The following is a 24,548-nucleotide window of genomic DNA, read 5'->3' on the forward strand; positions in this document are numbered from 1 at the left end:
ACAAAAGTTAGGCTGACTTAGATTAGCATAATAAACAAGTAAATATCCTTTAGGTATATTTAACAGATTATAAGCTTCATCCTGATGTGAGATTAAGCCTTGAGATCTTGCAAATAATCTTCACATTCTGCACATTACTAGTGCAGAAGCAGCAGGGGTACACAAGAAAAAAATGAATGGGGAATAAGGCTGTTTGTTTGCTGACTGCTAATGCTTTAGGTACTGATGAGATTAAAGCTAAGAAAGGTTTTAACGTTTTTTCTTTACCAGGAAATTAAAAATTAACCAGTAAGCAGAGCTCTGGCAGATTCCACAGTGCTTTTAATAACATTGTCTTTGTTCAGTTATCTTTTTCTGATGCACAGAAGAATTCTCTAAGTCTTGCAGCTTTTTGGGTGAGCACTGATAAAGGGACTGTTGGAATTCTTTGCAGATACCTTGTTCTCTTTCAGATAGAATATGCAGAAAACTTTTTGTGTATGCTGGTGGACTTTCACCTGGCAAAAGTACCATCCATGGCAATGTGTAGTGTAAACCGGTGGTACTGCAAACACTTCCACCAGAACTACCTTGTGTGGCTCCATACTGTGGCCGAAAATAACAAATAATGCTGCCTCCACTCACAAGCAGTATGTGCCAATGGCACCCTGCAAGGAAAGCAAAGAAGGCACTACTGGTTAAACTTAAGGTCTTTTCTGTTCAATACTTTATTGTCCTATCCAGTATTAAGACAGTAATCATAAAGATGAATGGACAGGAGCTCATTCAGATGTATTCATCCAAGGGAGAAGTGCCTGTCAGTGAAATGGTGTGAATGACATAGTAATAATTGCTGTTTAAAGGTGTTAACTATTTGCTGCATATTAGAATAATGACTTTTTTCTCAGTTCAATTCCATGATGTATCATTACGAAAAATCTTCATTATGTTTCAGGTTCATTTTATTGCATGTGTGTTGTCACTAGCTTCACTTTGCTGCTAAATTCCATTACTGTAAGGATATGTAAACTGTATTTTTTGGATTTCTTTTCCTTCCTTCCTTCAATTCTCTCCCTACCTCCTCCTCCCCCTCTTCCAATCCCCCCTACCATTTTCTCCGGTTGTAGAAGTAAGTGAGCCTACGAGCTCGACCCAGATTCAAGGTCAGTATAGAGCACTATCATTTCTGTGGCTGCATCTTCTCAGCTTTTCTCTATTGCATGAGGGAAGGGGTCCTCTTTCAGCACTGTCAGAGGTTTTACTTAATTGGCAAGCAAAGTTAATGCTGTTTAGAAGCAAAGAATCAACAACAACTCATAATTTGACTGAGATTTTTCCTTAAGAATATTTTCCTTACTACTTGCAACAAGAGGAGTGGAATAATGTTACTTAACACATAAAAGTCATATCCATGTGTTATAGCTGCAAATAGGTTCCAGATTTAACTGTTCTGCAACTGAGAGTGTATGCAATGTATTGAATTCATGTCCTCATTTAAACAGTATGATTTTCATATTGTAGCAGGAATGAAAACTCTATGGTTGATAGGAAAGATTAAACAAAGATTGGCTTTATTTGTCACACATACATTGAAATATACAGTAAGATGCATCATTCTGTGTCAATGGCCAACATAGTCCAAGGATGTGCTGTGGGCAGCCCGGAGATGTTGCCACGCTCCTGGTGCTAATATAGCATGCCAGCAATTCACTAACCCTAACCTTATGTCTTTGGAATGTGGGAGGTAACTGGAGCATGCAGAGGAAACCCATGCAGTAATGGGGCAAATGTAAAACCCCTTATGGACAGTGATGAGAATTGAACCCCAATCAGTGATCGCTAGTGATCCCAGTTAGACTGCTTTAAGCAAGCATGGAAGCCTTTGTTGTGGAGTGTTTCTCCACTGGCTGTTTTAAAGCTTTAATCTGATTGCTTGAACAAAACCTCTATTTTCAAAAAACAATTTTAGAAACGTTACTTATTGAAATTTATTGTGAAATGAGGAGGGAAAAGAAATTGAGCCAGGGATTTATGCTAGGCTGGCCTGAGTTGCACAGTTGCTGAGAAATTGGAATTGACTGTCTTGTGCTGCCTGAAGTACCAAAGCACACCTGGATCTCCTGTACAACTGGGCAAAAACACTTTGCTGCAAACAAGGTTGCCAACTGACACATCATCACCCGCTAGGAAAAGATAAAGCGATTAAAGAACACTTTCCATGGCTTCCACTGCAGCTGAAATGACCATCCTGGGAAAATACAGAGGGAGGATAGAGGTGGGGAACAGTAGATTCCTCTGAATCTTGACATACCCTTTGCTTCCCCCATGTTGTGGTCCTCAGAACTCCTCTGTCAGGAGTGACCCCGGCTCATTGTGAGTTGCAGGTTGGTGACTGGATAGTGATCTCTGCTCAAGCATTACTCTGAGGCAGATTCCACTATCTTGAATACTGCTCTGTGCAAAGAGTGTCAGTGACAGGGTTCAGATGGTGCCCTGTTGTCCGTTCCTGCATAATGAGCTCCTGGTTATTTTGTGAGGAAACATTAGCAGTTGCAGTTTGCTTCCAAAAGCTCCAAGTTCTTCCAACTGTTCAAACCATAAGCACTTAAAAATTCTTGACTTCAGTAGATCTGTGACTGTTGTTCGGGAAACTTCAGCCATGTTAGCGTGAGTTGTGCACTAATTTCCCATTGAGTCTAATTTCACCCAGATGTGATCACTATTGTGATTATCTATGAGAACAGCTGCTTTAATTGTATAATTGTTTGCATGGATCCACTTTCTCTTGTGGATTTCCATTTTGTTGTCATAGCAACAAACTTTTTAGGATACCAATCAGAGTAAGCATAGCTCTTGCCACATTTCTTAAAATGAACATATTAGTCCAAGCTTCTGAGGGAATTAGTTATGTTTAAAAGATCTTACAGAAGAAATTTCTTCTTAGTGGGTGTGCATCACACGTACATTTCCTTTCCGAAACTCAATCCCATTGATGTTATTGGAATTATGTTTTGAACAAAGTCATTTGCAAACCTGCTGCTGTATCACTTGTTTTGTGCACGTGGCCAAGAACAAGCTTCCACCCCAGTCCTAGACAGGACTATTTTACAGTTTAAGGATAACCTATTGAAAGGAAGTTATACTCCTTGATCAATTCCCTCCATGAACCATGTGCAATCAACTTTATCATTCATTCTACCCAACTCAATTGAATTGGGAAAAAGCTCTAGAACAAAACTATTCATAGTCCAAAGCAGGACACATGCAGAAAAAAAAACTCTGCTATTTTTTCCTTTATATAAACTTCAAATGCTTTTGCTTCCCTTACTATCACAACTGCATGCAACTTAGAAAGCATCCATTTGGGATTGGACAGTCCAACTCAGCGACACCCATAACACTGCTGCAAGTGTTTAATTCAGTTTGCATGAGTAGGCAGAGCATGTATCATATGTAGATTTATTGTGTGTCTAGCATGAATAGTTTTATTCTTGTAGTTATACATGCCTTAGACTGTTCATTCCTGACTCCATCCACCCTCCGGGTGAAAAGGTTTCCCCTCAGATCTCCCTTACATCTTGTTGCTCTCATGTTAAGCCTATGTCCTTTGTATTAAATACACCCACATTCAGGAAATAATTCCTGTGATCTAACTTATCTTTACCCCTCCTAATTTTATGTATCTCCAACAGGTCACCCCTGAGCCTCGTCCAACCCAGTGAAGACAAACTCAGCCTATCCAGTCTTTCTTTATGTCAGAAATACTCCAATCCCGGAAACACCCTAGTAAATCTCATCTACATTCTCTCCAGCACAATTACGTCATTCTGTGAGAGCAACTTCAATTATTAGATAATTAGTCTTTTCATGTAACTATTCCAGTACTGAAACAACCTTTTGAAATAAACAAGTTATCAGTAAGTTTGTTAACTCCTCGGCACCAATTGTTCTGCTGCACTTCACCCAAGTCTCTAAAGTCCCACACACAACAGGGAGTGGTACAGGCATGAGTGTGGGAGACATCATCACATATTTTTTCAGGAGCAGGAATCCTAATCATTTTATTTAATTTTGACTCACCCAGCCCAGTGAAGCTATTAACAATATTTTAATCATGTTGTAAATGAGATGAAATGAATTCAACATACTATATTGGGTAATATATAAAGATGGCGCACTGCACTGCACAATTATGTTGTTGGAACTGCATTGCCTATATAAGAGTAAATTTCCATTCATTGAATGCCTCGTTCATCTTGAGAATTTTGGCTCTGGAGGAAAGGGATTAGGTTTTTGTTGTCATTTTTAGCTGTTGAAAAGAAAATCAATAAGGTTTCATTCTCCATGTCAACTACATTTCGGTACTTCATGCTTTCAAAGATTGTCCCATATTCTAACCCAAATTCTTTGGAATAAAATGAAATAAGTTATTTTTTTTAATAATTTTATCAGATGAACAATTAGTTTAATATCTAACCACATAAATTAAGATGACTTGCAAGTACACTGCTTGACTTTTGGTGATTACATTTCAATTATACTGCATGTCATGACCAGACTTCTTTCATTTAGGATTCATATTTATTGCTTTACAGAGAAAAAAATAATTAAAAATGTGGAGAAAAAAATCCCATATTAAATGACAAGCTTCAAAAATATGCATTGTCATCTTGTTCCTGTGCAATAGGGAAACTGGAAAACATATTAAGAATAATAAGTTTTATTTTATTAAGAACTAACATTCTTCAGGAATCATACAGAACACTACCATAAAGAATTTTAACATTTTCATTATCTTTTCTGCCAAAAGAGATTGTTGATGCTGCAATGGAGGTGATTTTTTTTCCAATTTTAATAAAAATTCAAATTTTTATGCAGATGTTCCATTAGATTCAGAAGTGAAAGGTTAGCTTTCTTTGAAGAAGTTTTCAATTTTTCATACAATTAAGTTATGAAAAATACATCCAAATCAACATTTTTCCTTTGTGGAAACAGAGGCAGCTGGTTGGACTGATGTGGCATCAAAATTCATTCTCATTGGTAATATTAAGTGCACGATATCGTCATGCCAACACACTGGACATTCTTTCTCCAAGTTCATTCTCCTGAAGTTGATGGAGTGAATTTCAGAGACAGAGTGTGACACAAAGAAATAATTAGATAGTGCATTTAACATTGTCAATAAAGGATGTATTTCAAGGTGGTAATACTTCAGAAGAGAGAAAATGCTACAATACGACAAGAAAATAGTTTCTGTTCATACCAACTACAATTATCTGCTATGTTAGCAGAGACAATAGTAGGCAAGAGACAAAGTAATTAATGAGTGTATCAGGTTTTCATACAGTAATAGATTACACACAGTTCCACTATTTCAGCTCATTTTCTCTGCGTTTTTATGATGCACCATAATCCGACTGGAGCATTTTAAAATCTTTGACAACGACAATATTGATCTAGTTGCAGAGAAATAGATTATAACATTATGATTTTACTTGCACCCAATATTATTCCTCACTGAGAGACATATTTGCCATCAGCTTATGTCTGAAACTCAGATTCTAATTGCATTGTATACTGGTACAGATTTATACCAGTTCTTCCTATTGTTCAGGGAAACTTTGCTTGATAAATGAATCAATTGGCTTCAGATCAAAATAAAATGACCTGAAATAATCATGCTAATTCAGTTATATTAGAGCTATTTATAGTGCCAAAAGTATTTGCTTAGAATTTGCAGTAGTGATACCCTGTCAGTGCAGAAAGTGGTACCTCAGGTGTTGTCTTTTATGCTGTTCAACTAACCTGTTATTTTGTTCCATTTCTGTCTGTCGTGTCAACCTCACGGGGCCTGGGCGCATTCTGCTTTTTATCTTCTTTCATTTTCATCATGTGAGTAATCATATAACCATTTTTATCCTTTTGTTTCTCCATCCCATTCCCTGGACCCTAAAAAGGATAAATTGCAAGTACAAAACCTTTGATTTGTTAAAGAATAATTGTATGCCATTTTGCTCTTAGTTGGAGTATACCTTTAGCTTATATCAATGGTTAATTAGGTGGATAAAAGAATAAGTTATTACTTGATCTATGAACACAAGCTTTTAACCTTGCAAATCTTTTGACAATAGGATTACTTTCTTTGATGAAAGGTACTGAAGTTCTTCTTTTAGTTTACCAAAAAAAGAGACAGGTCTGCCTTTTCATAAATCCACAGGATATCAAATTCTGTATTTAATACATTAGATTTCAGAGATGTAGCATTTCTAAATATGAAAATGCAAATAGCTATCATTAACTTAACCATTGTGTTAAAATTACATAATTTAGGTTGCCATTATTTAGCTAAAAATTAAAATAACTGCATTTTATGTGAATTAGAAGTATATTTTTTCTGAAATGATATCTAGCCGACTGACATCGTATTAAATTGGAAGTATCGCAATGAAAGGAGCACTGTCTCTTTACGATCAGTTTCCATGGCAGTGTGCTGACATGAATTGGCTCCTGAATGTTCTATCCAGTGAATTTAATGTTGTGTGCTTAACCCTGCTTTTCTTCTCGCTCCTCTTAAAAATAACAAATTTCATACTGCTGAGAGATGAAAAGGAATGGCTGACACTTCGAGAGAAATGCTTGACAACCTGTAATCAGGTTGATTCTTCAAGTTCCATTTAGAGCTGACATGGTTGAATAATTGTTAGGTAGAGTCTGTACATTATAATCCATTTTCATGACCATAGTTACACTAATATTCAATGCCCATTCAGCAAGCTGCTCAGATACCTCATGTGTAGAGAAAACACTGACTAGAAAAAGAAAAACAAAATCAAACAGTGTTGACCCAGTCCAGCCTAATGTTTGTTATAAACACATTTATGGAAATACAAATAATTTCATAATGAAACAAGTGAAAAAGAACCTACATATAATGACGCATATAGCACTGGTTAAATATTTCCTAACTTGACCTTGGGCAGTCGTTGATTGTTCTATTGGATATTTACAATAAAGAATAGTCCAGGTGTATGATGTCAAGAATTACAGATAACACAGCTCTTCAGTTAGTTGGAGTAGACTTCTAATATGCTTCAGAAGCTCGTTTAACAGTAACTTCAGAAAATACTTCAATAATGTTTAGAAAATATGAGCCACAGCATTTAAGAAATATATATTTTGTAGCTGTTTTAGTCCATTTCCTTTCAAATTGGTACTTTCTTTGCATTCCCTGTTTTTTAATATATTGTACGATGACAGAACCAACCGTTGAAATAATCATTCTGGTTCCAAATCATTTGATCTTTGACATTGCAAAGAAAGTGATCCTGTGCTCATTCTGCCCTTTACTAATCTGTTCTGAGCTCTATACACATCTTCCATTTAGATTCTTGCTAACAGTCATTATCAAAAAGGTTGTTTCTCTTTATTCTGCCCTGAGCTAAAATTAAGAAAAATTATAGCTAAATATCATTTTCAGTACTTGAGTGTGTCATGTTCCCATATCAATGGAAATTATACATTTCAGGAGCAAGAAAAAGCAACCATTTCAGTTGGCTAATAGAAAGTATATTATCAGGGGATTACCCATGCATTATGTGTTTATTTTGTCTGATTCCAAAGTTGCCCATTGGGTTTTCATTCCCAATTAAGGACAGCCGAATATTTTTCAAGCAATATTGCTCTTGTTCCTGGGGAATATCTGGAAAACTCACTGAGGCATAGATCCTGCAAATTATCATAAAATGTACAGAAAAAATGTACTCTCTTTTTTCTCCTGTTTATTATTTATTTGCATCTTTGAGTATCTAAAGAAAAATAGTCAAGAAAATATTCAGGAACTGAATTAACATCATTTGGAATCAGTCTGATCATGATCTGAGGACAGTACATTTCCAAACTCCGAGTCTTTATTCTTCTCCAAGGGCCCAGTAGTTCACTCCAGTAATTCTATTTGTCCAGTTGAAATTCAGCTGAATAAAGTTGGTTGTTCCCATTTTCTCATTTATTTGGGTGACAGATCTGTCTCCTCTCTCTTGGCCAAAACCTGTATAAGCAAAGATAGAGATTTAACTCCACCCGTGTAATTCGGATATATTGACTTTAATGTCAGTGAATTTAAAAGGAGGTTGACTTGTCCCAACATAAGCCATGATTTCAGATCATAAATCGAAGGATGAGTTTCTAGCATTAGTCAGCTGCAGACCCTTACTCCATCCCATATACTTGTACATTAATAATTTGAATATGAATGCAGGAGGAATGTGAGTAAATTTGCAGATTTCACAAAAACTATTGGTGCTATTGGTAGTAAGGAGGATAGACTTATGTTACAGAATTATAAAGATCAGCTGACAAGATGAGTAGAACAACGGCAGATGGATTTCAATCCTGATAAATGCAAGGTGATGTATTTTAAGTAATAAGAGTAGGACATGTCCTGTTAAATAGCATGGTCCTTAAGAAGTATTGAGGAACAGAGGGACCTTGGTGTACAAGTCCATGGATTGCTAAAGGTGACAGCACAGGTAAAGGATGCATCCAGGATGTTGGCCTTCATTGGCCAGGGCATAAAATATAAGAGTATGGAAGTTGTGGTACAACTTTAAGAAACTTTGGTTTGACCACAGCCGGAGTATTGTGTGCAGCTCTGGTTGCTACACTATAGGAAAGATGTGAATATACTGGAGTAGGTGCAGAGGAGATTCTCCAAGTTGCTGCTTGGGATGGAATATTTCATTGTGAGGAGCAATTTGTTAGACCGAGTGTTTTTGTTGGAATAGGAGAGGACCAAACAATATAATGCAAAATTGTCAAGGACAGTAATCATGTAGATGTTTCCCATGACTGAGACATTGGCAAGAATAAGTGGTAATGAGTAAGTGGCTTTGAAGGGGTCTGAGGATGTTTCACTTGTGAGGTGGTTGCAATTTGTGTGAGAAGGTGGAGCAAGTAGGTAGTCTCCCAGCAGTTAAAATATATCCAGACAAGAACTTAATTTGCCAAGGTATAAAAGGATATGGACCGAAGTATTAGTTAACTGGATTAGTATAGTTTAATACTAACGGTCAGCATAGACATTAAGGGCCAAAAAGCCTGTTTCTGTGATGTAGGACTCTGTGGCACTTGAGATATCATTTTTCATTCCTCCAAGCCAGTTGTCTTCTCCCCTACTCACGGTATTTCCCTATCATCAGGAAAGTGGGGACAATATATGAAGCAGCTCTACAACGTATCAAAAATATCACATAATTGATGAGGTGAAACTTAGCCTACTGAATTAAAGTCAGCTACCTAAAGAAACAGCTCTTTGATCAAAATCTAATGTTTAATGTGGTTTTAACAATGCTATTTAATGCAATTTAAAGCTTTGTTTTGCAGTATGATTCTAAATCTGACGACTTAAAAGGAAATTTTGTGTTTTACCTTTCATTGACAAGTTCCTGAAACCTAATACGAATCCTTACATTACTTGAAGTAGGTTAGGGTTCTGTGTGCTTGTTCATGAGGAGGAAATGTGTCTTTCAATACAATTTTTAAAATCACATCCCAGCATGAATGTTGATTTGCGATCACCTCTAATACTATACTCTTTCACTAAAAAGTGCAAACTTTTTTCTTAATTCCTTAATACAGTATCTCTGAGTTAAATTTTCAGTGGTTTTGTGTTCTGGTGACACCACAAAGTTAATTGAACCTGGCTCAAATTCATGTAGTCCATCACACTGTTCATTCAAATGAAAGCCTTGGAATAAGCTTAGACCATAGGTTCGAATGATGAAAGGAAGCATTACCCTTAATACCAGATGGCATTAATGCAACTCTGAAAACTAAAAGGCAGACCTTAAAAAATAGTAACATACCTAAAACATTTTGAGCAAAGGAACCCGTAAAATCTAACAGCTATCAATCATTCTGGGCTTGGTAAAGACTTGTACTGGAACTCCAGGAGTATACTGTCATTACATCCAGTTAGCAGCAGGTATCCAACATAACCAGTCTAATATTTTAACCATAATAGCGGTTCACACTGCAGGAGTCCATGGAAAAATGGAGGTTACATTGATTTAGGATGGAATGGGTGCACGGTGCAAGAAAAAGTTGTGTTTTTATGTATGGCAAACATTCAATTCAATTTTATTTATGAAGAAATTCATGTTGTTTAGGTAAGTATTTCATTTAATCATTCATCTGTGGTTTTTCCATTAAAGAAAATGAAGTTGGTGCAAACCCAGAAGGAGGTGAATAGCACCTGCAGTGCAGTTTGTTCAAAGTTAGATAAAGAATTTTGCTGATGAAAGTTTGAGGATGTCAGTCATATTATTTGGGAGTTTAACTACATGCTGTCTAGAGAGGGAAAGAAATAACAAATAAAGAATCAGACATTTTAAGTAACAGTTCTTGCAAAACCATCGACATTAATTCAAGCTTTGCTTTTTTCATCTTTTACATTGATATTGTTGCAAACATCCTTTTTTATGATTTGTTGTTGTTTAAAAACGTATACTTCAATATGAATAATCTTTTTGTGAACTAATCATTAACATTTTTAACTATTTTGAACAATTTGCAATCAACTTTTTCTGTTGACAATTATTCATTCTGTCTGCAGCCTGAAGTGATACATGCTTCTTGAATTGAATATCCAGTTCTTTAGACATCATTATATCAGTCCTGAGCAGTCAGAACTCACAGTGTGGCACAAAACTTTCAGACCCTCTTCCTGCCGAAATTTATTTTCAAGCAATAGTAAACGGCCATTTGTTTTGATAGCACATTTGGTAGAATAGCTCTTGTGTGAGAAAGGGGAGCCCACAGGCTGAATGGTTAACAGAGATGTTTCTAAACTTGTTACCTTGTAAAATATTCTTCTATTCTTAAGTGAAATAATAAGATTTGCAGACACTGCTGTAAATTTTGTCAGCACCTCTTCTGCGAAATGCATGGGAAACAGTCTTAACTAGGCACTTCAAAAAGGGTGGAGAGAACTTCCTCTGGTGTTCAAAATTTGTAAGCCAATTATCCCCACAATCAATTACCTTGCTAACTTGTGTATTAAACTGAATCCTATAATGACCATGCAGTGTATTGGCAGGTAAACTTTGTAGGACTGGACATTCTGTGCTCTGATCCTTAGATAAGGGCGACAACTAAGTTGCCTGCAATTGCTTGGTATATTCACCCAGCAATAAATTCATCATTGTCAACCATCCTGTTGGGTTGATGGTCAGATGTCTGCTCTTGTTTCATTTTGGGTTGCCATTACTGTAAGGAAAATGGGATTGATTGCTCTGGTTTTGTCTATAACACATTAAATTATTCACTTGGGTACCTCTAAAAGCACTTTTCATAGCACTGGACCTTCGATTTTTGAATGCATGTATATAGATCTGGATATCTCATCCAGTGTCATATGACTAATACTGAAATCTTGTATTGAAGTTGCCCCCACACTCTTGTTGCAACTTAGTTTACATTTTAATTGTTTATCATAAGCTTTTTGCTTTCTTCAATTTTTTTAGAAGAGAAAACTTCCACAATTCTTGCAAATTGGAAAGGTTTGTAAAATGAAAGAAGTTAAAAATGCATGAACCAAATTATAACTGCACTACAACTTAACAGTCTGTGAGATCCAAGAATACTAAACTAGATGCTGGTGTTCTAGCAAATAAATTAACGCATTAACAAAATAAATTGGTCTACTGTTGTTGCCTCTTGAAAGCTTCTAAGTAAATTTGCTCCATTAATTAATTCCCAATATGGAAATCCCTTTAAAATGTCTGTTGCTTTGTAGTGTTTCCATTCATCTAGTCCAATTAGCAGAGTTGTAGTGACCTGGTTTAGTCATTTAGTTTGCTGTACTTGAATGCATTGTAAACATGTGCATGTACTGTATGTGTTTAAAGTTTTCATCAGTAGCATTGAACCATTTCAGACTTTGCTCTAAAATACTTAAAAATAATCATTGTGGTATAGAGCTTTTTGAAACTGTTTTAAACATTCTTCATAGAAAAGAATTATGACCAAATTCCTGGTAAGATCAATCAAGATTTTGTAATGATTTTGCAGAGGACTGATCTTGCCAGGCATGATTTGGTTAGTCAAAATGATTTTATTTTTCAGATGTTATGTGAAAGGATAATTTAATTTAAAACTTATTGGATATGTAAGAACATGTTATAGAGTTTATGGTTGAGGAATTGCTGGAAAAGTAATGGCTTGTTCATTATTAATGCACGACCTACCCACCATCATATCCCAAGCAACCTGTTTTGACTGAGTGATGTCATAAGTTGTGAATCACCACAAGCTGCTGAATAATTTGTTTACTCCATCATTTGCTGCACAAAATCCTCAGTCAACCTATAACGAGTGTGAAGAAAATTTGGCAGTATTTATTATATATTTTTACTTTATTGTCTCTTTTATTCTTCTTTTTAACAGATTTTCTTTCATTACCTTCATCTTACTTGTTTTTGACACTCCATTTAGCTCCTCTCCCACCTTTTTCTGTGGCTTCTCTTCTGTTTTTGTCCTCAGATTGCATTGAATAAGATGACAGGCCATTGAAGCCAAAGCTCAAGAGCTACTAAACAGTCGTTTGACTTGCTGCAATGTTATCAGTTTGCAATTCTAGCAGCTTGTGTTGAAAAAGTGCAGCAACTTTACAGCCGAGGCCAAAATTCCTATCCACTGTGTTTGCCTCAAGTTGAACTGCTCCAGCAATTGCTACGCCATTGTGGAATAACAGATGTTGGCTTTTTAAATTTAACTGTGGGGTAATAGGCTCAAATGCTTAATTGATTCTCCTTCTACAATTATAGCAAAAACAGATATTGAAAATTTATTTACTGTTTTCATTTGAATGTATGGATATTGCTGCTCTTACAGCAGAAAAGGGAATTTCACATGAACGCCATATGCATTTGTACCCATTGTTACCACAGTGTAACCATATCACTTAAAGTTAAATAATCTTGACATTGGCAGATTTTGACCAGTCTTGTGACATGAGGTAACTCATATGTTTTCCCTTCATATCCTATCACTAAAATAGAAACACTTCTTAATTCTGTGTTTTAAGGGTAGTATGTGAAGGTGGAACATGGTGGCTGGAAGTGCTATGCAGTTTATCAATGTGTTCTGATGGCATGGTAAAAATACATTTTACACAATGACAGAATTTTCATAGTCTCTCAGTATTGACAGTAAAGATGAAAATGTCATCACTGAAAGACTTCTGAGGGTGCGTTAAAGATTTTGCTTGGGTGAGGCTTAATTAATCAAACTGGCCCTTCATTCTTTTAGCTACAGACCATATAAAAGTCATAATTTTCCTTCAAAAATCTTCTCTTAAACAACCCTCAACACAATGACCTAATTGGTAGGAGTTCAGAATGAAGGGGAAATTCTATCAAATAAAGTCTGCTTGAAGAATAGTATTTAATGTCATTGATTGCTAATTAGTTGTCTCTGCTTGTTATTGGAAAAGGGAATATACTGTTGATTGAAAATGATTTACCACCAATTAAATAGTAAACATCCAATATAAAAGTATGAGGAGGTCTTCTGAGATCAGTGTCTGGTTTCTGAAGAAGGCTATTTTTGGAGATAATTTCAGCAGAGAATACTGAATGATTGCATTATCCAGCTTGTCGCAAAGCAATCATTTTATTCTTCAGGGTCCTTACTTAGAATTCCCTTGTCTAGTGCTAAGTGCTCCATGTAGTCACATTAACTTAGTCTCAGCATCCAACATCCATTCCATTGATTTCAATGGAGATAACTTGAAGACCTGCTGCATTTAGTTCTAATAACCAGGAATGAATTTCCAGACAGCTAGCTCAATTATCTTTTTTTAGATCAAGCAGTTGCTTGTTCTTAAATACTGTTCCAATCAGTTTGGAGAACTGTCCCACCCATAATCCTCCACAAAGTATTAAGTTTTCATTTTGTATTTAAATACAAAATGGAGTAGGTTGTGTGTCATTATTGGCAGCGTTCCAGTGGAACCGTCACCTATCAATCCTCCGTTGTTCTGCATGCCTTGAACTTCCGCATCTGCACACTGCAGAGTATGGGATTGTTGAAGGTCAAGTGCTGGCACGTCCGACTTCCTGCTGCACTGCAGTGCCGAGTGACTGCTCGGGAAGTTTAATGAGCTGAGCAGCAGGATGCGCTTCTCATTCGCCCCTTCAACATTACTTCAGCCATTTATGGCACTCAGTGTGGCCCCATTCATTTGAAATATTAATAAATTAACATTAATATTAATGGAGCATGAACAATATTGATGAAATATAATTTAGATATCTTAATTAATGGTCAAATACAAACAAGAATATAAGCAGACAAATTAGAAAAAGAAACAAATAAATAGTAACTAAAATTGTGAGTGATGCCACAGTTAATTAAGAGATATCGTAAACAAAATGTATTATTTAATCCATGTTCTTGATGTCATTGATTATCGCAATACAGTGAAATCAGTTTTTGACAACTACAAGGTATCGAAAACCAACAGGACATGGTTTCAGGTTATACCATCTCAGGATGAATCTGACCTTGAGGTCCACTCTGTTTCATGATAGAAGGCCTCAGGACAGCTCATTGCATGTGTGTTGCAGTAGGTAAATAAAACTATGGGATTATCGTGAGAGAACAGATGGGATCCAGTAGAACTGGAGCATGCCATAACTTAAACCATACCACAAGCTATCACCTCCTTCTTTGAAATATTTTGATCTGAAATTTGCCAGCAAAACTAAACTCGAAAATATAGTAAAAATTAAATACACAGAGAAATGTAGAACTTCAATTATTTTTCCAGAAGTTAGAGGAAATACAATTGACAGACCATCTGGGCGGTACTGAGATATAACTTCATTTCCAAAAGCATTTGTTAAGCTTGCTGTTTGGAAGCAGATTCAACATTTGCCATTGCAGCATGAATTTAGACTTGTGACTAAGGATGAATTTCTGTCTCACTGTTCCTTAACATGCCGTGACTTTAAAGGTTTCAAGCACCTTTCAGAGGTATTTCAGGTCAGAGTGAGCTACAGTCTACATCACTGTGAGATTCAAAAGCTGGCACATGTCACTAAGCTGGTAATATGTGCTTGTCAATCCGCAGGTCCTGGAGCAGTGCTTGATGGGAATAACCGTGCACCTGCAGGAATGACTCCATCACTATGGCTACTGGTGATACTCTTCGTCCACTTCCTCTTCAAATTTTGACGTGGCATGCCACCATTAAACAGCGCACTGCCTCTAACCAGAACAGAACAAATAAACTTTGCCCTGCACAGGTTGTGCACAGGCTATAAAACATCGCGTATAGGTTCTGTGCTGACAAGTATTTGTTTTTTGTGAGTCCATACTGATATTTTCCCTCTGTTGGCTGCAGGGCGCTGGTGCATATTTGCTGTCAGAACTGTTAGTTCGGTTACTGTTGATTTTCCAATTTTTAATCCTCCATGTTTAGCTGATGTAGTGTTTACATATGTTATGCTTTTAATGATGTTTATTTATGCAGGTACCTTTCCCTCACGTATGTAAAGCTGTCTGTGGTTTTACTGGGTGGATAATATAAATTACCTGTATACTATTTGTAGACTACCAGTAAATAATGTAATATGCCTGTAGACCATTGGCTAATTAACAGGTGGACCGTAGCCCATTGGCTAGCTGAGCAAACATTTAGCAAATAAGCTGCACACTTATAATAAAAGGGGCAGTTTTACATTAAAGTTTAAGGATCTTTATCTTAGAACAATTCTATTTCAGAAATATATCTCACTAACGTTTAGGCCCATGTTGACTATCACCATAATATATTAATTGTGGAAACTAATACAATTGTATCTGTCATGTACGTTCAAGTAAATATATAATTCCTCACTTTCCATTTGATTGTGTATTATGTGTGCACATAACTATATTTCTGCACTGAGTCCAATATACTTACAAAACCTGGTGAAGGCTTTTCCTGTGCTGTATTGTAACTTGGCCAGAATTGTTAACCAGTCACGAGAATGATGCCATTTGAAATTCATCCAGAGAAGGCCTTTCCAGCATTCTGTACTATTGGTGTTTCCAAGTTTCTGTGTTACTAGTTTATGAAAAGGGAAGCCATGTGATTGCTTAAAGCTGCAGTATCCCTTTTATTTTGTTGGCATGATGCATTTCAATGAGAAATTAAATGTAAACAATGGTACCCGTTTAAAAACTATTTCTGGCTACGTGAGATTTTGTTCTAATTTCTTTGTTGCAGAAGATAGTTGGAATAATCTTGGAGGTAATGTTAGACTTTGCACTTCAGATGTTTGCAGTTATTTTGATTTCAAGATATGAATGTTCACTTTTCATTTAATTCAGATTGAGAGATCTCAGTTTGTAGGGTTGACAAGTACGATCAATTGCTGTACTCAGCTAGCCTTAGGCAGAAGATGATTGTGTGCTTGGATCACATAGTAAACACATACCTAAAAATTGATCCTATCATAGCACTAAACACACCACTTTGCACCTCTGCTCTGCATAGGAAACTCAGTTCTATTTCAGTCAACAAAACCAAATTCTGAAAGCAGAGTGCAAGATGCATTTTTTTGCTATGTAGCATGTTTAGTACTACTGTGATGATAATATTTTAGAGAATAATTTTTCTCAAAATATGACAACAATTCTGGGCTGAGTAGAAATGAAACACTAAAATTTTGTTCCTTTGAAGTGCTATTATGCAATTGAGCCACTTAGCATATTGTAAACCAGGAGAAAATATATTTTTTCCTACAAGTGTGAGGTGTGGCATTAGTGGGAGATGGTAGGTAACACAGAAATAAAGGGTGTACAGATATAATCCAGTATTTGCTTTAGTGTTACATACTTTCCAGTTGAATAATACAAAACTGTCGATTGTGTTGGAATTAGACGTCAGAATATCCAAATATGTACTTGAAAAGAATGCAGTAACCCATTGCAGCCTTCCAGGCAGGAAACAATGTACTCAGATAATAATTGATGCATTAGCTGAGAACTAGCCCCTGAATTACATCAGGTCCAGGTAGGGTCACAGAAGTTTCTTCCTGGAATTGTTGGCACATTATGAACCAATTTTGACTGCTTTCGCTGCACTGCAAATCTTCGCAATTTTAAAATGTTTTGTGTGAAGTGGGGAGCTTGCTTTGGAAGTCAAAAACCAATATATGTTGGAAATTATATCAATATATTCTCAACTTAATAATGAAAGTCTTATAAAGGATCAATTTAAATTTTGTGAACCAGATTTTAATCCCTCACGCAACTTTTCTGAGCTCGTAGGTGAGCGGATTGAATGCATGGTCTCACATAATCAACCTTTGCTGTGCTTAAAGCTTAAATTATCTTGAGGCGGTAAGAGCAAAATTACAGACTCTGCACAGGAATGGTGAAGTACATTAAAAATTACTATTTAAAATAACAATGTAGATTTGGCTAATATTGGCATATCAATGCCATGAAAATACCTTGAATAATCCAACATATAACCTCTACTGTTCTATGATATCACTTTTTTCAATTCTTTCAGTATGAAGGATTTTCTTTGACTTTCTGACCACTGTCATATTTCTGTCACGTATTAAATGGCTTTTTGCAGCAACCGAGCAGGGCACAATGCTGAATTCTGTGAAATACAATCGGATCAAAGTACATGAGGCAAATTGTGCCTGCAAGGTGGAGTAAGAGGAGGCATAAATAAACAGAGCAGAATTTCCTTTGGTGGTAAGTTAACCTTCTGCTCTTCCTGTTTTCAAAGTCACCCTCCACTTAACCTACCTGCCCTAGCAAAGACTGCAAGCTGAGTGCCAACTGTGCAGATACCAACTACCTTTGCAATGAATGAGATTTGTACTCTGAACACTGAGAGTTGTTAGTTACCCAGACACTGTTTAATCAAAAGATATACCTCCCAAGATTGCCTTACAACAGCATGTAAGGAATTCAGACCTCACCACTTTAAAGAATATATTTGCTGATATATCACACCCTATGATGCATTTACGGTCATCATAATGTTTAACTTGGGGCAAATTTCAACACTGTCATCCACTTTTACTGAACAGTTAGCTTGTTGATTACCCAAAGGAATAGGTGCAGATCAGCTTTCAGATGCTTAAGCATGATGTTCTTTTTCTGCCTGCACAATATCTGTTGTAGCACAATTGTATACATTTTACTAAAAGGTAGCTAAAATCCCATGTACACTCACTGTTGTGAAATGATAAGGTGCTAGGGTGGATGCAAGAAGTTACTGCCTTCATATCGAAATACAAATGTTTTTACTGAACTTACTATTGTCTTATTGATGATCTGAGTTCAGTATCCATAAATTCCTCACACTTTTGTACAATGTTCTTTGAAGTGATGTCCTTTATCTTTCTTTTCAAGTATGACACCTTGAAATGCATACTTATAAGCTGTAATTTTGAAGCTTCAAAGTTGAACAAAGCTTGTTGGTCCTGTAGAGAATCAGTGTTATTATTGATCACGTTCAAAACTATTTTCATCAGCCGTCTTTTAAATTTGTGTGCAAGAACAAGAACACTAACTGTAGGTCTAAAAAATGCCAGGTCTTTTATGAACAATAGAACAGGCTTTAATTGTTTGATTCAGTTGGTGAAAAGAACCCACCAGCCTTCCAACTGATGTGTTCTAACTTGGTTAAGGTTTATCCTTGGTTATATTTGGAAAAGCTAGCAAGATCTTACAGAGAAGAAAGCTGAACATTTTTAAATCCACCTGATTTATCTTTACCTCTGCTGTGGAGATGTCATTAGGCCTAACAATCCCAAACCGATAAATCCATGAGATTGTTGGGGTCCATAATCAATAAATGTATGCATTGAAAGTATTTTATATTTTGAAATGTTTATTTTTTTTTTCTTTTCAATGACGGGCTGCTAATAGCTAATCTGAAACATTAGTCATAAATAAGTCATATAGAAAACGTGACCACACTGAAGAGGGTGGTGCAAGTGCAATTGTAATGTTTAAGGGAAAATTGGATAGGTACATGGATGAGAGAGCTTTTGAAGGTCTGTAGTCCAGGTGCAGACACATGGGACAAGGCAGAAGACCTGGCTAGCATGGGCTGGATGGACTGAATGACCTGTTTTTATGCCACAGTGCTCTATGACTCTATGATTGAAGATTCTCACAAAATTAGAGAATGCTTAAAGCACAGAAGGATGCCATTTAGCCAGTTGGGTCTAGATCATTTCTATGCAAAAGGAAACCAGGCAGATAGTATAGACCCACCCTCTCCCCATAGCCCTGCAAACTCTTCCACCTGGATACATATCCAGCTTCATGAATGTTTGAGTTTTCTACACTATAAGTGGTGCAGTGCATTCCAGACCCAATCACTTTCATTCTAGTTTTTGACTTCTCTGTCCTCCAGATCTGCCCTGTCTGGAACCCTTATGATTTTAAATACCTTTAACAGATCTCCATGGATCATTGTCTGTTCCAAGTGGAACAGCCCCAGTCTATCATATTAATAAATCACCCCGGCCTGCTCTCTAAAGCTTTTTACAGTTTTCTGAATTGTGGCGGCCAATTCCAGTGATGGGTTGAGCTGTGTTTTATAAAGATCCAAGGTGACACATGATTTTGTTGTTCTTACACTATGTTGCCTTGCCTATAAAAGCCTTGATTCCCTTTGCTTTTTAAGCTCTTTCTTAATCTGTCCAGTTACACTCAATGAAAAATGAAGATATGCTCCCCAGTTCTCTCTGTCCTTGATCCATTTTTCTAGATCCACTCATCTACTATTTTCACTGAAGTCTCTTATTCTCCTCGCACAACATTCTGCCTCCAAGTTTTTCATTTTAAACTTCTGTAATTACATTGCTTCTTGGTTACCTTACTACTGACACACTGAGTGATCCAGACCAAAAGGTCCAGCGTGTAATTCTCACTCTCTGAATTTTCATCTAATCTTAACTGGGATAGCAATTTGATTCAATGCAATTGAGATGGAAATGTAAATAGCAAATATTGTGAATTGTTCTTTTTCAATGACTTCTGTACCGTATATGCACATTGTGACAATAGGAACGGGCACATTTGAAGCTCAGTGATAAATTAGAGTTCTTAAAAACTACCTGAGCTCAGATAAGGAATAGAAGCAGGGGCTGGTGGAAATCTGCAGTCAAAGTTATGAACCTTCAGCAGAGGAGGAGAGAAAACTGATGAAGGTGGAGGAGAGGGTGTGTGAGTGAATGAAAACTCTTCCAAAGCAATCTTCGGCTGGATGGTGTAAATTTTGGTCCTTTTCATCAAATAATAGCCAAATAATCTCTGAGATACTTCCAGCAATGATTCATTTTGTTTTTATTTTTTATGACTACATCGGAGCTTGAAATTGTCTTTGGAAGCTTCAATGTTATTTCTGAAAACGTAATTGAAGGATTTTTCAGGCAGTTCCTTGATGAATGGACTGCTGTTTTGCAGCCACTATTTCTCACTTTAGTTTGTGTGTGAAACAAATTATTTGCCAGTTTTGAAAATGCCAGACAAACTGATCAAGCAACTATGGTTCGTGTGTCGTTGCTACCATATCGTGTGGGCTTCAGTATATTATTATCAGATTTTAATGAGGCACACAAAGAGGGAGTGAATTTATTGCCAAACCAACAGTGAAGTACATCAGTCCCAAAGGAATGAGTATTTCTGCCATTTTCTTTTCCTTGTGGATTCAGGAGGATCAAATATGTTTCCTCCAAATTGTATAAGGAAAGATTAAGCAACACAGACTCACCCCCTTCTAATTACGCACAAATTCCTTGGGAACCAAACTTTCCATTGTGTATCTCAATAAAATCTTAAGTAAATTCCTGCTTAGAATCTGTAAGAAATCAGCTACTGGAAGTTAAATCAGGTACTTGAGATTAAAACAAATCCTAAATCATATTTCTGGAACAGTGGTTGAGTTTTCAGCTCACCCACCCATCTTGACTACGGACTTCATATTGGGGCCAATGTCTATTCCCAGTGGAACGTCCAGTTGTAACGGAGGGGTAGGGCCTGGTGCTCTCCAACAAAAGGAAGGTGAGAGCCAGCATAGGCCAGTCTTTCTCAGTGCGTCAACTCAAGTTTTTGAGAAGCTTCTTTTGCATTCTTGAGTGGTTCACTGTCCGTGATGTGCAAGGGATCAGAAAGTGACAAGGATATCAGCCAAATTCAGATAATTACTTTTCATGCATTTCTCCAGTTTTACTCCCTTTCATTCAGCATTGCAGTTTTATTTTTTTTCCAGATGAATTAAGCAATATTTTCAAAAGAATTTGCTTATCCAAACTTGATCAAGACATCCAGAACTGTTGGTTATCATCAGGATTGCTTTCAGAATGCATTGGACTCATAAACATCCTTTAAAATTGATGGCTCCAGATAAAATCATGACCTTTCCATTTCAGTATGCTCTTCTGGCCATTATTTTATGGAAAAGCATGGTTGAGAAAGAAAGAAAGAAAGAAAGAAAGAAAGAAAGAAAGAAAGAAAGAAAGAAAGAAAGAAAGAAAGAAAGAAAGAAAGAAAGAAAGAAAGAAAGAAAGAAAGAAAGAAAGAAAGAAAGAAAGAAAGAAAGAAAGAAAGAAAGAAAGAAAGAAAGAAAGAAAGAAAGAAAGAAAGAAAGAAAGAAAGAAAGAAAGAAAGAAAGAAAGAAAGAAAGAAAGAAAGAAAGAAAGAAAGAAAGAAAGAAAGAAAGAAAGAAAGAAAATGACATAAATTAGCAGTATATGTGAGCATTGCTACATATCCACAGTCCATAGAAATAAAAAAAAGTGGGAAGAATCCCAACACTGAAAGTAAAGCAGGTACATTTGAATTCTGTGTCAGTCTTGGCAAATTTAAGTTGGTCACTTAACACTTTAAACAAAACAGATTCATTGAAAGCATTCTCAATATTAAGAGTATCTACTGGTGTGTAGTTGAGAGTGAGCCATTCAAATTCCTCCCATTCCGATTTCACTATCTGGGGTACAGATCAATTTATATTGTACTCTTGTATTCATTTGCAAGCTGGATCCATCCTCTTCACCTTGAACAGCCTTTTTGATGTTTAATAGTGCAGGGAATGGTGTGTAAAAGTAATTAAGATGAATTCCCTTGTCGAGTGTTTCTGCTGAAATTCCAGCAGGCAGGCCAAGAAAATGTTTTAAAAATTCATCCCTAACTGCAGACCTGATTTGAACTTGTACAGGATGTCACCCGGGATGTCAGGTTCAGTATTTCAGTGCTTCAGGAAGCAAATGATCATCAAGCAGACTCAATACAGTAAATCTTAGTGACATTGAATGCACTGAGAAAAAAAAAACAACTGCTTTTCTCAGACTTCCAATGAACTTCATTTTTTTACTGTCTAAAATAGAACAGAACATACTATATTTGTTTTTGCAGAAAAAAGTGTACCGTTGCTAGGGCGCTTGAGACACCATGCTATTGCAGCTCAGGGCATCAGAGTTCGGTGTTCAATTCCGGAGACCATGTAAGCAAGTTTGTATGTTCCTTCTCATGCGTGCATGGGTTCCCTCCCACAGTCCAAAGACAAGCTGGTTAGTAGGCTGGTTGGTCATTGTAAACTGTCCTCTGATTAGGCTTGGGTTAAATCAGTGGGTTACTGATTGGTGCGGTTCAGTGGGGCAGAAGGGCATTTTCCATAGAAAATTATTAAAAAATGATTAAATACCACCAGTACATTTCTCATCCTATCAACACAATGTGATTGTTCATCTGTCTGCCTCAGCAGTAGATATACAATCAGACATTGTGTCAGTCAGTGAGCTTTGGAAGGTTATGTACTTGCTCTCTCTTTTGATTCATCCTGATTGACATTAAGACTTGCACCATCACCCAGTTGAAGCTGCTGTCAGATCCTTCCATGGGGTTGCTTCTGACTACCATCAGGTACTACTTCCAACTTTCCATAAAAACAAATTTGATGAAATCATATCAAGCTGTAGATATTGTACCATTCAGGCTGATTTTTTTATGTGAAGGTATGCTCTAAGGTGTAGTCACTTCTTTCTTAACTATATCCCTTTGCAAGAAGACTGTCTCCACTATACAAGTACAGTATTCCATTTATTAATTAGGTAAACCAAAAGAATACCGGGTATTCAGCTTAGTCTTGTTAGTTTGTAGGACATGTACATCATCGCCAGTTCATTTGTTAAATTTGGTCATGTGTGTGATCTCATTCAGATGTCCTTGCCATGACAAGAGGGCAGTTCAAGTGAATCGCAGAACAGTAAGGATCCAAAGAACTACATATAAATGCTGAAGTGACAGTCTTATCAGCTCATGTTTTTTAAAATTTAAGCTTCCTTCACAAGATTAATTCAGTTGTACATAAAACAAACCTACAAAGAGCTGGAAGCATATTTCAGCAGAAAAGGTCAAATTGACTGCAGGCATCTGATTGTGGTTAATAAAAGATAAAAAAAGAAACTATTCTTCCCTCTTTAATCTGGATATCCAACTGCGTCACTTAAAACCTGAGCAGTGACATACAATAAAGGCGAACTACAACATTAAATAATTTTCCACATTTTGTACAGACAAAAGACCTGGTATCACCGTCATGTGGGTAAAGACATTTTGACCCTTTTTGCTTTTAATTTCTACTAATTGTCGATCCTTTTCATTACAGTTGGGGTGATCATTTAATCCTACCCCTGCAAATTACAGAGAGAGGTATCAGGAGAGATAGTGGGAAATGATTCCCAGGTAACAAAAATAACAACCTACTCAAATAGAATCATAAATTCAAACCCGAGGAGGTTTCTAACTTTATGGGGAGTTTGCTGCCTTAGTCTTTCCTTTGTATCTTGATGTTGTGTGGTTACACCCAAGACATTCTGTTAATTTCCAAGGGCATATTAGCAGCTACAGAGTTGATAATATCATTGTGGTACTACTGGTTGTGATACAATCATGCCATAATTAATAAGTGATCAGGAAATGTGGCAGTTTTGTACAGAAAGTGCTAGAATTGTTCCTGCTTTGTATTTGGTTCAGTTTGGCATTTCTGTCTGAATTATTATTTGGTAAGTCAAACCTTTGGGCAAGGTACAATATATCAACTTATTATTTCTGCAAAGAATTACTGATGAAAATGATAGTATTTGCATTTTCAAATTCAACTATTACCATCTTTAATTTTACTATTTGAGATTTTTATCCTATCAAATTCACTCCATCACTGCATTGATTGGTGTGTACTGTCGTGTATCTATAAGAAATTGTGATTGCTCAATACCTCATGTACAATATCCAAATTCCCTATAAAAATAGATGCCGGACAATATAATATATATTAGCCAAAGAATGGATTATTTGTAGTAGAAGTTAAAACTGAAGTTTCCATCTAGGTCTTTGTTTAAAGCATTTTAACATAATGTCGTCTTATACAGGAGACAGAGAAGATAAAAAATATTTTATTGGCGTGTACAGGATTATAATTAGTGCAGTGGATGTTACATAGAGTGGAGGAATGCGATGGAGACAAAACAATAGTCTAGAAAGTATTA

At 36.4% G+C, this 24,548-nt stretch overlaps 1 protein-coding gene across 2 annotated transcripts in view; it reads left to right on the forward strand.

Annotated features, from left to right (window-relative positions):
- opcml (opioid binding protein/cell adhesion molecule-like) overlaps positions 1–16,191 on the forward strand; it is a 989,977-nt gene extending 973,786 nt beyond the window's left edge. The window contains exons 7-8 of one of the 2 annotated variants that reach the window (XM_059957284.1): positions 1,107–1,142; positions 15,110–16,191. In XM_059957284.1, the coding sequence (XP_059813267.1) occupies positions 1,107–1,142; positions 15,110–15,213 (140 nt within the window). In that variant the 3' untranslated portion in view covers positions 15,214–16,191. The remainder of the gene's footprint in view (positions 1–1,106; positions 1,143–15,109) is intronic. The other variant, XM_059957285.1, reaches the window with a different exon arrangement.
- The last annotated feature ends 8,357 nt before the right edge of the window (positions 16,192–24,548 follow it).

Source organism: Hypanus sabinus, chromosome X2 (assembly GCF_030144855.1).
Source record: "Hypanus sabinus isolate sHypSab1 chromosome X2, sHypSab1.hap1, whole genome shotgun sequence".
NCBI classification, from domain to species: Eukaryota; Metazoa; Chordata; class Chondrichthyes; order Myliobatiformes; family Dasyatidae; genus Hypanus; species Hypanus sabinus.